Source organism: Loxodonta africana, chromosome 19 (assembly GCF_030014295.1).
Source record: "Loxodonta africana isolate mLoxAfr1 chromosome 19, mLoxAfr1.hap2, whole genome shotgun sequence".
NCBI classification, from domain to species: domain Eukaryota; kingdom Metazoa; phylum Chordata; class Mammalia; order Proboscidea; family Elephantidae; genus Loxodonta; species Loxodonta africana.
Window position 1 is genome coordinate 21735706 of NC_087360.1, and position 15183 is coordinate 21750888.

At 45.3% G+C, this 15183-nt stretch overlaps 1 protein-coding gene across 1 annotated transcript in view; it reads right to left on the reverse strand.

Moving 5' to 3' along the window:
* Positions 1-582: 582 nt before the first annotated feature.
* The window catches only part of LOC100671214 (kelch-like protein 22), a 49382-nt gene continuing 34781 nt past the window's right edge, over positions 583-15183 (reverse strand). The window contains exons 6-7 of the mRNA XM_064272390.1: positions 3629-3862; positions 583-1609 (exon numbers count right to left, since the gene is read on the reverse strand). Of these exons, the coding sequence (XP_064128460.1) occupies positions 1232-1609; positions 3629-3862 (612 nt within the window). The 3' untranslated portion in view covers positions 583-1231. The remainder of the gene's footprint in view (positions 1610-3628; positions 3863-15183) is intronic.

The window sequence follows — 15183 nt, forward strand, 5'->3', positions numbered from 1 at the left end:
AGCCAGGAAGCACTGGTGAAGGTGGATGGGGAGGGTTGTGTCTGCTGCCCCAGTGTAGCCCTGGGGGCAATGTGCCTAAGACACACTGGAACCTGTAGACAATGCAGGTCTACCCTCCTCCCCCAGACCCAGCCAGGGGAGCCGGCCATGGGACGGCAAGAGAACCCCTGTGGGACGGCCTCCTGTTCAGGACTGTCTCATCCTGCCCTGTGTGACTCTAACTCCTCTAAGGCTTCGTGTCCTGACCCTCTGGCTGGGTCTCTGCTGACATGCCCAGAGACTTCTAACTGGAGGTGGACTGGACTCAGCAGGGTGCCCTGGATGGGAGGAGCTCACCACAGGACAAAGTGCCCAAATAGGGCTGGTGCCCCCTGGCTGCCACCAGACAGGGCAGGTAGCTGGTCCGCAGGTGACTGCCCAGGCCCTGGGAGTTTATGATGCTCTCCCCTCCCAGTGTGACTTGGCACATCTGCCGCTGCCACACCAGTCTGTAGGACCACAGCAGCTCTGACCCGGAAACCCGCTCAGGCACGCCACAGCGCTGAAAGGAAGTGAGGCTATGGCCACAGGAAAACAATTAACACCTTTTGCAAGATGCTTTATTTCATTTAATAACAACATGGGATCAGAAAAACCCAGCTGTAGGGGATCTTTTTTCTGCCAGAACCAGTCCCAGACAACTTTATCTGTCTCCTCTCCCTCGAGGCCTTTTGGGGGCTGCTGTGTGGGCTGCTGGGCGGAGGAGCTGCTCCTGCCGTCCTTCGGTCCCCACGCTTCCCCTACCCTCTACCCACAGAAAGGGGCTCAATGTGCCCAGCCTCCCCACCCAGGGCTGCCAGTGGCCAGATCCCTTTGGGGAAGGGTGGCTTTCTCACCCTAGCAAGGACCGGAACCAGGGAGTGAGTGGGGCCAGGCCAAGACAGCTGGTGATGGCGGGCCCTGTCCACACTGAGGGGGACAGGCGTAGTAAACTCCTTCAGAGGACCATGCCTCTCGTGAACATTTCTCATTGTGACAGTCCACAGCAACAACACTGCACAACTCCTCCATGCCTGTGGAAGGCTGGCAAGGCGCTGGCTTGAAGAAAGGGTGGCTGGGCAGGCAAGCCACCAGGTGCTGGGGGAAGGCCTCCTGCACCCTGGAGTAAAGTGCACTGGTCCAGGTGCCTCCGGGGCCTCTGCCCCCACCCCGGAGCTCCCACCACCCTCCCCTCTGAACCTGGCACCAGGGCCTAGTCCTCGCTGGAGTTGTCAAACTCCTCCCAGTCAGACACACTCATCACTTCAGAGGCGAAGTCTGGGTCGGCCTGGCTACGGTCAGGGTTCCAGTCAGGGGTCCCGCGGGGTGGCTCAAGGAGCAGGGAGCGGGGCAGGGTGAGCACACAGGCGGCCAGCCCCGAGATGGAGTTGTCCAGCTGCGGCCCCTCCTCCCAACAGTCCTTCTCCACATCATAGATGTGCACGTAGCCTGTGCGGCTGCCACGGTTGTGCGAGCGGCCGCCCAGCACGTAGATCTTGTTGTCCAGCACGGCCATGCCAGGCTCGCCATGCCCGGCTGGGAGCGGGCAGACCGATGACCACTGCCCAGATGTGCAGCTGAAGCAGGCCACCTGCAAGGCAAGGCCAAGGTGACAGCCAGCCCCTGGGACAGGGTAGCCTGTTGGGCAGGGCTGGGTGGGATGCGACCAGAGCAGACACCGGGATTCTCCAACGGGCCCCAGGATCACCCCTAGGATGAGGGGTGTGGCAGACTGTGGGCAGACCCAGCACCCCTGAAGGACAGTGTGTGGCTGGTGTGAACATCCTGTCTGTGGGCCAGGCTGCTGCTTGGTCCTGTCTGCTGCCCAGGCCCCTCACCTCAACAGCGTTGCTCCCCTTGCCCCTACGTGGGTACAACGCTTACTCCAAGCAACCCCAATCCCTCTGCCTGCCTCTGGGCTCCCACGATGTGCTAGGCATCTCTCAGCCAGTACGTCTGAGGGTGCTGATTCTCCTCCACACACTGAAAGGTGCTAGAAGACATTATCCCTGCTCACACAAATGCACAGAAAAATATTCAAATCTACTGGCAAGGCAAGGAACATAAGACGACAGGCACTGACAAATGTTCAACTATTAATTAACAACTCTTGGGGGGAAAAAAAAATCACAGAACCCAACACTGGTGAAGGTGTGGTAAAACCCCACTATCGACACTAGTCTGACCCTTCAGGAATGCAATTTGGCAACATGCACTGAGAGCCACAGTCTTTTCGCTGCGTTCATCACTTTTCGCTCTCTAGCTGTGGTAGGCAGAGTAATGCCCTCAAAGATATCCAAGCCTGAATCCCTGGAACCTGGGAACATGCTACTTCAGTGGCAAAAGGGCATGGCGGAGGTGGAGAGTTTATTCTGGGCTACCTGAGTGGGCCATCTAAGCACATGAGCTCTGAAAGCAGAAGCAAGAGGCAGAGGAGAAAGCAGGAGGGATGCAAGGTGCGAAGGATTCAATAATCCAACCCACCGCTGCTTGGTTTGAAGCAGTAGCAGACCACAAGCCAGGGAATGGCCTCCAGCCTCATCCAGCAAAGAGACGGGATCTAGTACTATAATTGCAAGGAACTGAACTCTGCCAATGACCCGAAAAAGCAAGGAGACAGAGGCCCCGAGAGCCTCCAGAACAAGCACGGCCCTGCTGACACCGCGTCTCAGCCCGTGAGCCACATATCAGGTGTACGACGCCCAGAGCTGTAAGGGTAATATCATACCCGCTGCCATTGAGTCGATCCAGATTCACAGCGACCCTACAGGACAGAGTAGAACTGTAATGGTGCATTATTTTAAGCCACTAAATTTGTGAGGGCTTGTTACGATGGCAGGAGCAAACTCACACGCTGGCCTGGCGGTTCTCACCCGTGGGGGCTATGAAACCCTGATTGCTAGCCCATGTCATGAGCCTCCAATTCAGCAGGTCTGGGGCGGGGCCTAAGAACCTGCATTTCTAATATGTTCCCAGGCGACACTGATGCTACTGGTTTGGGGACCACACTTTGAAAACCAATGCTTTAGCCTAAGGCAATAACCCAAAATACCTGAAAAGCTCTATAAACGAAACATCACTTGTAGTTTAGTCCGCATAGTTTATAATCCCATGAATGGGGCATCAGTATGAGAGAAGCCTGCATGGCCAGCAGGTGGGAGGCGGCTGGGACCAGCGTCAGGGAGAAAGCGGCGGATGCTCTCTGACCACGACTGGGCAGAAACCACATGCAGGGAGAAAGGCTGAGAACCAGTGTCACAGTGGCCAGATTCTGGGTGATTTTCCTCAGCCTTCTCTGTTTTTAAAGTTTAAAGTTTTAACGTTTCTGCAATGTGGCTATATTAACTTTATAATTAATTTTTAATTAAGAAAAAAAAAAAAGGCTCACGTTGCTAAACAAACAGTTATTAACTTTTCCATCAGTAACAACTAGAAGGGGTGGGAGGACTTGATGGCAATGGGTTTAGGCCTGGGTTTTGGAGGAATGCTGTGCTGGAAACATCCATCTCTAGCCCGAAAGAAAACAAAGAAGGAAGCAGCGAGGTTGTGGGAGAGAGAAAATGACCTCCCTCTTCCCCTGGCTGCTGGCCCTGAGGCCATGCTGGCTCACCTGGTGCACGTCCCTCCTGTAGCCGGCGTCGTTGTTGCTGCCCCCGATGACGTACAGCTTGTTGAGGAGGGTGGCCATGCCATGCCAGGCCCGCCGCACCGGCCCATCTGCCAGGCTGTGCCATGTATCGCTGTCTGGGTCATAGCAGTGAGTTTCCCTCAGGTAATCCTCCCCTCTGCGGCCACAGGTAATGTACATCTTTTCCTCCAGCGCTGCGCCTGCATGGGCGTACACCTATGCAGTGCCATGGAGAGAGCAGGCAGGGTACAAGGGGCAATGAGGAGGGGACCCAGACAGTGGTGCCAAGGCCCTGTAAGCCTCCCCCGAGGCTGGTCACAGACCCACACCCGCCTTCTGCTTCGAACTTTACCAGCTTCCTGGCCCAGAGGCCCAGCCTCATCTTCATGTTCTCACAGAATGCTCCCCGGATTTTTGTACTCATTGACTCCAGACCTCTGTCCAATAGGGGACACATCTACAGAACCGGAGATAGACTCTGAGCTCTTACAAGGGGGGAAATCGAATCTTGTCCTTCCTCTGCTCCTAAAAAATCCCATCTGTGTTGGGAACTCAAACATCACGCTTCCCAGAGCCAGCCACGGAAGAAGGCACTGCCTTTCTGGGAACCACAAACCCACCCTCAGTCACCACCACCTCCCCAACTTCCAGCCGTCAACCAATCCTCTAGGCCTGCTGACCCTACTCTCAAAATCTGTCTGTAAATAACGTTTAGCGATACGAAACTCATGATACGCAAGGAAAAAAGAGATGCAAAATCAAATACACAGGGTGAACCCACTTTAGTGATGGACGTGCGTGGACAAAGAAAATATATCACCCAGTACTTCTGATTTTGGTCCTCAGCGTTTCACTTATTTCTACCTCCATGCTGGCGGGCCACCTCCGCACTCCACAGTCTGCCCCCTCAGTGTCACTGACACTCAGGCTGTTTGGGGAACACAGGGGGAGGCTGGAGGGGTGGGCAGGGCAGAGGGCAGGGGACAGAGCAGTGGACAGGATGCACACTCAGAGTTCGGGTCTTCTCCCATAAATGGTGGAAGTCTGGGGAAGTTTTTTTTTTTGGTTGTTAAATTATATAAAACACTTTACGTGCCATTTCACTGGGGAGTTTTTTTTAAATTAAGCTTTTGAGATAATTGTAGGTTTACATGTAGTTGTAAAAAATAATCCAGCGACATCCCATGCCCTTCATCCAGTTTTCCCCAATGATGACATCTTGCATGACTACGGTAAAATATCACAACCAGGACACACTGATGCAGTCAAGACACAAAACATTCCACCACCACGAACAACTCACATCTACCCTTTTATAGCCATATCCTCTTCCCTGGCACCCTCCCCCCTGGCAACCGCTCATCTATTCTGCTTCTGTAATTTTGTCTTTTCAAGAGTGTTATATATAAATGCAATCATACAGTGGGCAGCCTCTGAAGACCGGCCTTTTAAGCCAATCCAAGTTCGCCCAGGTTGTCGCGTGTATCAATAGTTCGTTCCTTCTTATGGCTATGTAGTATTCCATGGTGTGTGCCTACCCCAGCTTAACTATTCATTCCTTGAAGGAGATCAGATTTGTTTCCAGTTTCTGGCTATTCCCAATAAAGCTGCTATAAATATTCATGTACAGAGAAGTTTTCATTTCTCTGGGATAAATGCCCAGGAGAGCAATTGCGGGGTTGTATGTTGGACGTTTACTTTTTTTTTAAAGAGAAACTGCCAAACTCTTTTCTAGCGTAGCTGTGCCATTTTATATCCCCTGGCAATGTGGGAGTGATCCAGTTTCCCTGCATCCTTGCTGATATGTGGTGTTGTCACAATTTTTTATTTTAGACATTCTGATAGGTGTGTGGTGATATCTCATTATGGTTTTAATTTGCATTTCCCTAATGGCTAACGATGCTGAACACCGTCTCACGTGCTCATCTGATATCTGTAATGTTCTTTTCAGTGAAATATCTCCTCACATCTTTTGTACATTTTCTAAGGGGAATTATTTGTGTGTTTACAGATGAATTTTGTTCTTCCTCTAGGTTCTTAAGGTGGGAGCTTAGATTATTGACTTTAGGCTTTTCTTCCTTTCTAATGTAAGCCATTTAGTGCCACCAATTTCCCTCTTGGCATTGCTTTAGCTGTGCCCCACAAATTTTGACACTGTATTTTCATTTTTATTCAGTTCAATTTTTTTTTTTAAGGCTTCCTTTGATTCATGGATTATTTAGGTGTGTGTTGTTTAGTTTCCAAGTGTTTGGAGATTTTCCTGTTATCTTTCTGTTACTTCCAGTTTGATTATGTTATGGTAAGAGAACACACTGGTATGATTTCAATTATTTTAAAAAATTTGTTGCAGTTTATTTTATGGCCCAGGGCAGGGTCTGTCTTGGCATATGTCCCATGGGTACTTGGAAACAATGTGTAGTCTTCTGTTGTTGTGTAGTGTTCTATAAATGTTGATTAGATCCAGTTAGATGATGGTGTTGTTAAGGTCTTCTACATCCTTGCTGGTTTTTATGTCTAGCTGTTGAGAGAGGGAAGTTGAAGTCTCCAATATAACTATAGATTCGTCTACTTCTCTTCAGTTCTATCAGCTTTTGTTTCATGTATTTTTCAGCTCTGTTGTTTGGTACATACACATTTAGGATTGCTATGTCTTCTTGATGGACTGACCCTTTTATCATTACAAAATGTCCCTCTCTGTCTGTGGTAATTCTCTTTGCTCTGAAGTCTCATTTATGTGATATTAATATTGCTACTCCTGCTTTTCTTTAATTAATGCTTTTATGATATATCATTTTCCATCCATTTACTTTCAACCTGCCTGTATCATTTTATATTTCAAGTGAGTTTTTTTATACACAGCATATAGTTGGGTTATATTTTAAATCCATTCTGCCAATCTCTATTTTGTAATTGGTGTATACAGACCCTTTACATTTAATGTAATTATTGATACTGTCAGAAGTGGGATCTGGAGAAGGCCCCTGACTGACCCTGTGGTTGGTGAGTGACCAGGCGTCAGTACCCACAGGACCCCTTGCATCCCCTGATCCCTTGCCAACCTTTGGAGTCTGATGGGTAAATCTCTCTCGGATCTGAGCTCTGCTCGCTGCATTTTGAGATCCTGGGTTTATTGATTGGTCTGGTTTACTGAGTGACTTGGACTTGAAGCCTTGGTGTCATCTTGGTAAGTCACCCTTTTGTTCTATTTGGGATGAGGTACCTGAATACCTGTGCCTTCAGACAGCCATTTTGATGGGGACCCCAGTTTAGACATAGTCATCTTAGGAATTCTAATACAGGCTCTTCCTGTTCTAAACCTCCTTTCCTCCCCCTCCTAAGACCCCTGTTCCCCGTTACATGTCTTCTCACTACAGAGCTGTGTGTTGTGAGTTTTTAAGCAGATGGGCTGACTACACCAAGGCCACTTTGGAGACTTTTAACATGAGTAAACTGGTTCATTTAAAAGGTGCACTAAAAAAGGGGATTCCACACTCCATAAAAAGAATGGGGTGCTTATTTTGACTGGTATAATGAAGCTCCTAAAAGACAGACTGATTCCAAACGGCCTCTCTAAAAGATTCTGTAAAGCATATAGAAGATAAAGTTAATTCTCTAACTTTGGGAGGAACAGCTGCTAGTCTGTCCACACCCCTTATCATCTATACTCTCTTATCCCTCAAAAAACAAACCCTATACATGCTTCTGACCCTTTTTACCCCCTTCCTTTTCTCTCAGATCTTCTGGAAGGTCAGTTTTCTTTGAAAATCAGACCCTCCCATGAGCCCGAAGTTCTGGCGACAGCTGAATTTGAACTTTGGAGCACAGCCAAACTCTGTGCCATAGAAAAAGATTTTCCTGATCCTAAACAAGACCAAGTCAAGTTTACATAAGATTTTAGAATTCTTCTAGGAACATACAACCCTTGACTCCCAGACCTTTACCAACTTATTCATGTGCTAGAGGGGCCTGCAGATGCCCAGAAATGAATAGAAAAAGTAGCTGGAGCGACCTTGACGAAGATCTTAAAGATCCTTCCATTCATGCCTCCAGAAATGGTATAAAAAGAGCCAGAAAAATAGACGAAGCCTTACATGGAACTATTCCTGATACCTTATCAATAAAAATTGACTGGACAGTTATTCAACCATATAAACAAAAGATGAATCAGCAAGCGATTACAAAAATAAACTAGAAAAAACTTTTAAACAATACTCAGGAGTCAAGAACTTAGATGATGCCAAGTTTACTTTATCCTCACATTTTGTAAATGGATTAAAAAATAAAATTGGACACTTGATGAAAAGGCAGAAAATAGAATGGGAAATTACTCCCATGCATGAGCTCTAACATTTAGCCAAGTATTTTGAAAGAACCCTAAAACAGAAAAAAAATCAAATACAAATTCCAAATTAATGGCACTTAGAATTCAACAATTACAACAACTGCTTGCGGCCAAGTTACAGACAGCCACCTCACAGATTCCCACACATAGTCAAAGACCTGCCAATACTATAAACAAAAAGGGCATTGGAAAAAAAAAAAATCCCCCACCCTTAAAATCAAAGCTACAAGGTCCTCCACTGTGTCGCGCTCCAAGGAAATTCATGTAAACTGCCCCCTTTACCGACGGCACTGGGGTTTTTTTGGGGCCCCCTTTACTCTCCTTAAATCTATAGGGAGGAACAAAAAATATTATTAAATGGGGATCCCTACTCTTTTCTTGTGGATTCTGGAGCAACTATGTCTTCTATAAACCCTGCTACCCTACATCAACATCTTCCTTGGAGTGACAAAACTATATCTGTGGTGGGAATTCCCAATTAGATCCAAAAGGTTCCCCTCTTTGAACCTATGGCAACCTCTACAGGACCTCTGAGAAACACGCTTTTTAAATCTGTTGATTCTTCCCCTGCCTATTTGCTGTGAAGAGATCTCCTAACAAAATGAAATTGTGAAATAAAATTTACTTCGGAAAACACTGTTTTAAAGATCAAAGATGATCCTGTACCCTTAAGTTTACCCCAAACTCAGGTTGATTACCTTCAACATCAAGACTGACTAGACCTAGTAAATCAAAACTCATTTACTATCTCAAGTTCCTGAAAGCCTATCAACATCAGATATGGTTTGAATAAAAGGTGTAGACCCTATGAAAATTCAAATTGACCCAGCAAAACCTTTTCCCAGGTTATCTCAATATCTCTTAAAACCTGAAGTGTTGACTGGACTCAAACCCACTGCTTAGGCAGTAATACAAAAAAGTCTAATCATCCCTTACACTAGTCCCTGTAACACACCCAATTTACCTGTCCACAAACCTCATGGGCAGGTTATCTGTTTGTATAAGACCTTTGTTGTTGTTGTTCTTAGCTGCTGTTAAGTAGATTCCAACTCATGACGACCCTATGTGTGCAGAGGAGAATTGCTCCACAGGGTTTTCAAGGCTGTGACCTTTTGGAGGCAGATTGCCATGCAGGTCTTCCAGGTGCCTCTGGGTGGGTTTGAGTCTCCAATCTTTTGGTTAGTAGTTAACTGCTTAACCATTTGCACCACCCAGAGACTCTGCCCTGAGAGCCATAAATACAATTCTTATTCCTAACTTTTCAGTGTGCCCAATCCCAATACCTTATTATTGCAACTTCTAGAAAACTCAGAGTGGTTTATGACAGTTGACCTTTGCTGAGCCTTCTTTAGCATCCCTGTACATCCAAAAAGCCAGTATCTCTTTGCCTTTACCTGGCAGAATCAACAATGTACTTGAACAGTTATGCCTCAAGGATTTATCAAGGCAGCATCTTATTTTTCACAAGCACTTCAACAAGATTTACAAAAATTAAAATTCTCAAAGAAATTCACAAATTCAATATGTAAGATGACCTTCTGCTTTGTTAAACCTCTGAAGAAAATTCCAAAGTTGATTCCCATTTCTTATTTGATAAATTGGCTGAAAAGGGCCGTAAGGTATCAATGGATAAACTGTAATTGACCCAAAAGACAGTCTTCTATCTGGGACATGATTCATCCTCAAAAGGTATATCTCTGTCCCTTGACACACAAAAGACTATCCAGACCTTTATGCGACCCAAAACTAAAAGACAATTATGTGGATTTTTAGGCCTTACAAGGTACTGCCGTCGATGGGCTCCAAATTTTTCTCAGTTGGCTTCATCTCTACATAAATAAAAAACTGAGCCCCAGAACCCCTTCCATGGACAGAGAAACATAAAAAAGCCTTTACTACCTTCAAATATGCCCTTACTCAAACCCCAATTTTAGGAGTCCCCAATTATAAATTACACTTTACCTTATTTATATTTACAAGGACTGACATAGAAGGAGTAGTCAGACTCTTGGAATTTTAACCCAGAAACATAACTGGAACCCTTCAGAGAAATCGAAAACTTCTAGTAAGGACAGCTTTAGGAAAAGGTCAGCTCAACAAAGACGTTTCAGAAGAGGTCAGCTAAGCACTTACTGAAATAACCAAATCTAACCACAAGGGATTAAGTAAGCTTAAACTAACCTACAGACTGCTGATCCACAACTGTAATGAACCAAAGCCCTGCTTTTAGACAGCCCACCTTTTGCCAACTAAGCAAATGTTACCCAATTACTGTAATTTCCCCCTTGGAAGATCCCTGTTTGCATGGAAAGACCCTAAATTGTACTGAGTATATAAACTAACAGAAACCCTGGTGGCATAGCAGGTAAGTGCTATGGCTGTTAACCAAAAGGTCAGCAGTTCAAATCCACCGGGTGCTCCCTGGAAACTCTATGGGGCAGTTCTACTTTGTCTTATAGGGTCGCTATGAGTCGGAATCAACTTGATGGCAATGGGTTTTTTATATAAACCAACAAGGTGCCTAGGTGGCACAAATGGCTTGTGCTGAACTACAAACCTAAAGGTTAGCAGTTTGAACCCACCCAGTGGTGCCACAGAAGAAAGACTTGGCTATCGACTTCCATAATACAGCCCAAAAAAACCCTACGGAGCAATTCTACTTCTCTGTAACATGTAAGGTCACCACGAGTCAAAATTAACGACAGTAATGGGTTGATTTTTTTTTTTAAATATATAAAACCAACAAAATTTGTAATCAGATGAGCTCATCTCAAGCAGACTCCCCTGTTCACAAACAGTTGCTCTTCAATAAACCTTTCCTGTTCATAATCTCATTTGAGCTTAAGTTCATCAGTTATACTTTTTATTTTTTCTTTGTTCTGTTTTTAATGTTTCTTTCTACTGCCATCATGTGAATTACTTTAACTTTTTTTTTTTTAATTCTGTTTTGATTTATGTATAGTGTTTTTTTATTTCTTTACGTAGCTTTTTAGTGGTTGCTCTAGGTATTAACAGTCTGCTGGTAATTTCAAGTGAAGTGTAGAAGCTTTTCCTCCCTTATGTTCCTCTACTCTCCCCATTTATCATATAATTGTCTTAAACATTCCCTCTAGAAAATTTAAAACCACATCAGAGAGTTATAATTTTTGCTTCAACTGTCAAACATAGAAAACTCAAGTGGAGAAGGAAAGCCTATTGTGTCTACTCATATTCTTGCTCATGTTCCTTCTTGATATTCCATAGTTCATTCTTTTATCACATCCTTTCTATTTGGAGGATTTCCTTCAGCTGTTCTATCAGGGTAAGTTTTCTGGCACCAAATTCTCTTAGTTTTCTTTTATCTGAAAATATCTTGATTTCTGCTTCTTTCCCAGAGGATTATTTTTGCTGAGCTGACAGTTCAAGTCTTTCCAGTACTTGAAAAATGTTGCGCCACTTCCTTCTGGCCCCCATGATTTGGATGAAAAATCCACTGTCCTTTAAATTGTTTTTCCCTGAAAGGTAAGGTTTTGTTTTTTTCTGACTGCTTTCAAAATTTTTCTGTTTTTAGTTTTCTGAAGTTTAATTATGATGTGTCTCCGCATGGATTTCTTTAGATTTATATTGTTTGGGGCTCACACAACTTCTTTTAAATCTCTAGGTTTATACATCTTTTGCTAAATTTGTTAAGGTTTCTGCCATTATTTCTTCAAGTACTTTTTTTTGGCCCTGCCCTCTTTTTCTCTTTCCTGAATCCTACGACATAAATATTAAATCTTCTGTTGCCATCTCACAGGTCCCTGAGGCTCTGTTCACCTTTTTTTTTTTTTCCCAGTCTATTTTCTCTCTGTTGTTCAGGTTGGGTAATTTCTACTGTCCTATCTTCCAGTTCACTGGTTCTTTCCTCTGTCCCTTCTATTCTGCGGTGAAGCCCACCCACTGAGTTTTTAATTTCAGTTGTTATTTTTAGCCCTGGTGGTGCAGTGATTAGGCGCTATGGCTGCTAACCAAAGGTTGGCAGTTCAAATCCACCAGCCGCTCCTTGGAAATCCTGTGGGGCAGCCCTACTCTGTCCAGTAGGGTCGCTATGAATTGGAATCAACTCAATGGCAATGGTTTTTTTTTTTTTTAATTATTCAATTCTCAAATTTCCATTTGGTTCTTTTTTTTTTTTTTTTTTGCTGTTGAGAATTTACACAGAACACACATCAATTCAATGATTTCTACATGCACAATTCAGTGACACTGACTATATTCTTCAAGTTGTGTAACCATTCTCACCTTCCCTTTCTGAATTGTTCCTCCTCTCTTAATATAAACTCATTGCCCCCTAAATTTCCTAAACTTTTGAGTTGCAGTTGTCAGTTTGATCCCTTATAGATAGTTCTTAAAAGAGTACAATGCTCAAGGTTGAAATTTTTTACTAGTTAAGCTAAACTGTTGTTTGGTTTAAAGAAGACTTCAGGGGGTATTTTTGGTTTAAGGTGTGAAGATTACTTCAGGGCAAGAGTTTAAGCCATTACCTCAGTGGCTTCAGCAAGTCTGGATTCCACGAGAATCTGAAATTCTCTTCTGCACTTTCCCCTTCTGATTAGGATCCTTCCGTAGAATCTTTTGATCAAAAAGTTCAGTAATGGTAGCCAGGCACCATCCAGTTCTTCTGGTCTTATGGCAAAGGAGGCAGTTCATTTGGTTCTTTTTTATTGCTTTTATATGTATCTTTTGGTAAAAATTTCTATTTCTTCACCTCCTGGTTTTTTGATTGTTTCAAGCATGCTCATAATTGCTTCCTGAGGCATTTTTATGATGGCTACTTTAAAATCTTTGAAAGATAATTCTAACATCTCTATCACCTTTGTGTTGGCAATTATTTTTTTTTTCCTTCTTTCATTCAATTTGAGATCTTCCTGGCTCTTGGCATGACAAGTGATTTTCAACTGAAGTCAGGACATTTGGGGTATTATGAGACTCTAAGAGCTTGACCCTTCCATTTTAGTTGGCTTTTTCTCATATTACTTGAGGCAAGGGTAAGTGGGTGCTGCTATGTCACTGCCAGGTGGGGGTAAAAGTCCAGGTCCCCCATTCAGCCTTCTTAATGCTCCTTTACTGGTGGGCAGGGATGGGAGTTTCAGTTTCCTACTAGGCTTCCACTGATACCTCCCTGGCTGGAATGGGCAGGAGTGCCTAGTTACTGCTCCCCATGTGACATGCACAGCCACCACATGGGAGGAGGTGGCCTCTTTCCTTCTGGATGGTGTTGTAAATCCTGACTTTCCAGCAGGCCTCCTCAGTGAGGAAGGGGAGGGGTTCTTCATTATGGCTGGCTGGAGGTGAAGTCTGGGCTCTCCACATGGTTTCCTGACTCTGAGCAGGGCAGGGGAAGGTCTCGTTACTACTCAGCAGGGATGAAAGTCCCAGTTCCCTACTCAGCCTTCTCTGACACCAACCTACTGGTGGGGGCCTGGGAACGGTGGAAGTCTAGGTTCCCCACTCAGCTTTTGCTGGTGTGGGTGGTGTTAGGTAAAGCAGAGTGCTTATTATCTAAAAGTTTTCTGTCTTACTAGGCTGTCTCTTTCCTGATCCTCTGGCTAAAGAGAATAGTCTTTTGTTGGGGCTTTTTTTGTCTGCATCCACTAGCATTTCTGAGTTGCCGGCTTCATTAGTTTCAAGCCTGAGATATTTGAGGCAAAAAGAAAACCCAGGGTAGACTTCACCTTGTCATTCCTTGGGTCCCAAGGTCCCTAGCTGATCTGCCTTCTCTTAACCTTTCAGGGTCTTCTAATATTTATTTTACATGTAATGTTAAGGATTTTTAGCTGTATTTAGTGGAGGAACAGGGAAAAGGACATACACTCCATCTTCCAAGAAACAGAAGTTCTCTGGGTTTTTAAATGAGAAGAGAAGGGACTCTGTGCAGAGATTCCTTGCTCTCCTCTGAAGCACAGGAAGACAACACTAAGCTTTGGGCCACGCACATGTGACCAGAGGATGATGCCTGCTGCTGGGTCAGCAAGTTCACAGCCTGTTGCAGCTGCAGTGACCAGTATACTTGTCTAGAGCATGCTGGTGGGACTGCACATTATAGCAGTCCCTCAAAACACAAGTGGGGGAATGCAACAAATGGGTGAGGCTACATGACAGTCTTTCCCTTGGCCATTCGCTCTGCCAGAGCAGGGGTTCTGAGCTGGCAATGTGGCCCTGCCATGTCTACAGTTCCTGCAGACACTGTAAAGACTTTTTATGCTGGCTGCACGCCTACCGCCTCCAGGACCTGGAGGCTCCCCTCTGTTCCTAGGAGGAAACCTCTGCTCTCTGGAAGGTTTCCCACCTACCTCCCTGGCTTCTCCTCCAATAATCTTTCATTGTCCCTGTTCCTCTGAACCCATCACATCCATTCCCATTGCCAGAACACCGTCATGTCCTGATGACGCCTCCCCATTTCTCACTCCCCTGAGCTTCTCTAATGTCAACCTGGCATTTCATGTGGATGTCCCTAGGGCACCTCACATTTATCATACTCTAGATGGAACCTTTCCTTTTCACTCCCAAATGTGTTTGTCCTCTCAGCGACTGGCCTTGCCATGCCCCCAGGTGTTCATGTCTGGGGCAACCCGCCTCCAAAATACATCTGAATCCACTCACTTCCCTCCATCCCCACAGCCTGGCAACCCACCACTACCAACAGCCACAGCCCCCACCCCAGCAGAGCAGCCACCACTTTCTGTCTGGACTATTTAATAGCCCAGAACTGCTCTCCTTGCTCCTGGCCTGCAAGGCCCTCCCTCCTCCAAATGGCTGCCTGTCTTCCTTTAGGCCCTGGCTTAAGTGACATCTCCTCAGATGGGCATTCCCTCAACTCATTCACTAGATTAGTCCTGACTGAACTCCCTTCTGGGAATTCTTTAGTTCAGTTCCTCTTTACTTCCTTCGTTACACTTACCAAAACTAGTAATTACTGATTTGTTTCCTGGTTGAGTTGTTTCTCCTGCTAGGCTGTAAACACCATGGGGTGTGGGGGATCTTTGTCAGTTGCTGTCACCATTAGATCCCCAGGACTTGGCACATGGTAATTGCTTGATAAATAGCTGCTGAATGAATGCATGAAGGAAGGAAAGGAGGGGAAGCTGGAAGCTTGGGTGTAGCCAGTTGAAGACCAAGGCTGCCCCTCTGTGGCCAAGCTAGAGAACTGCAGCTTCCCCAGGCAACACATGATAAA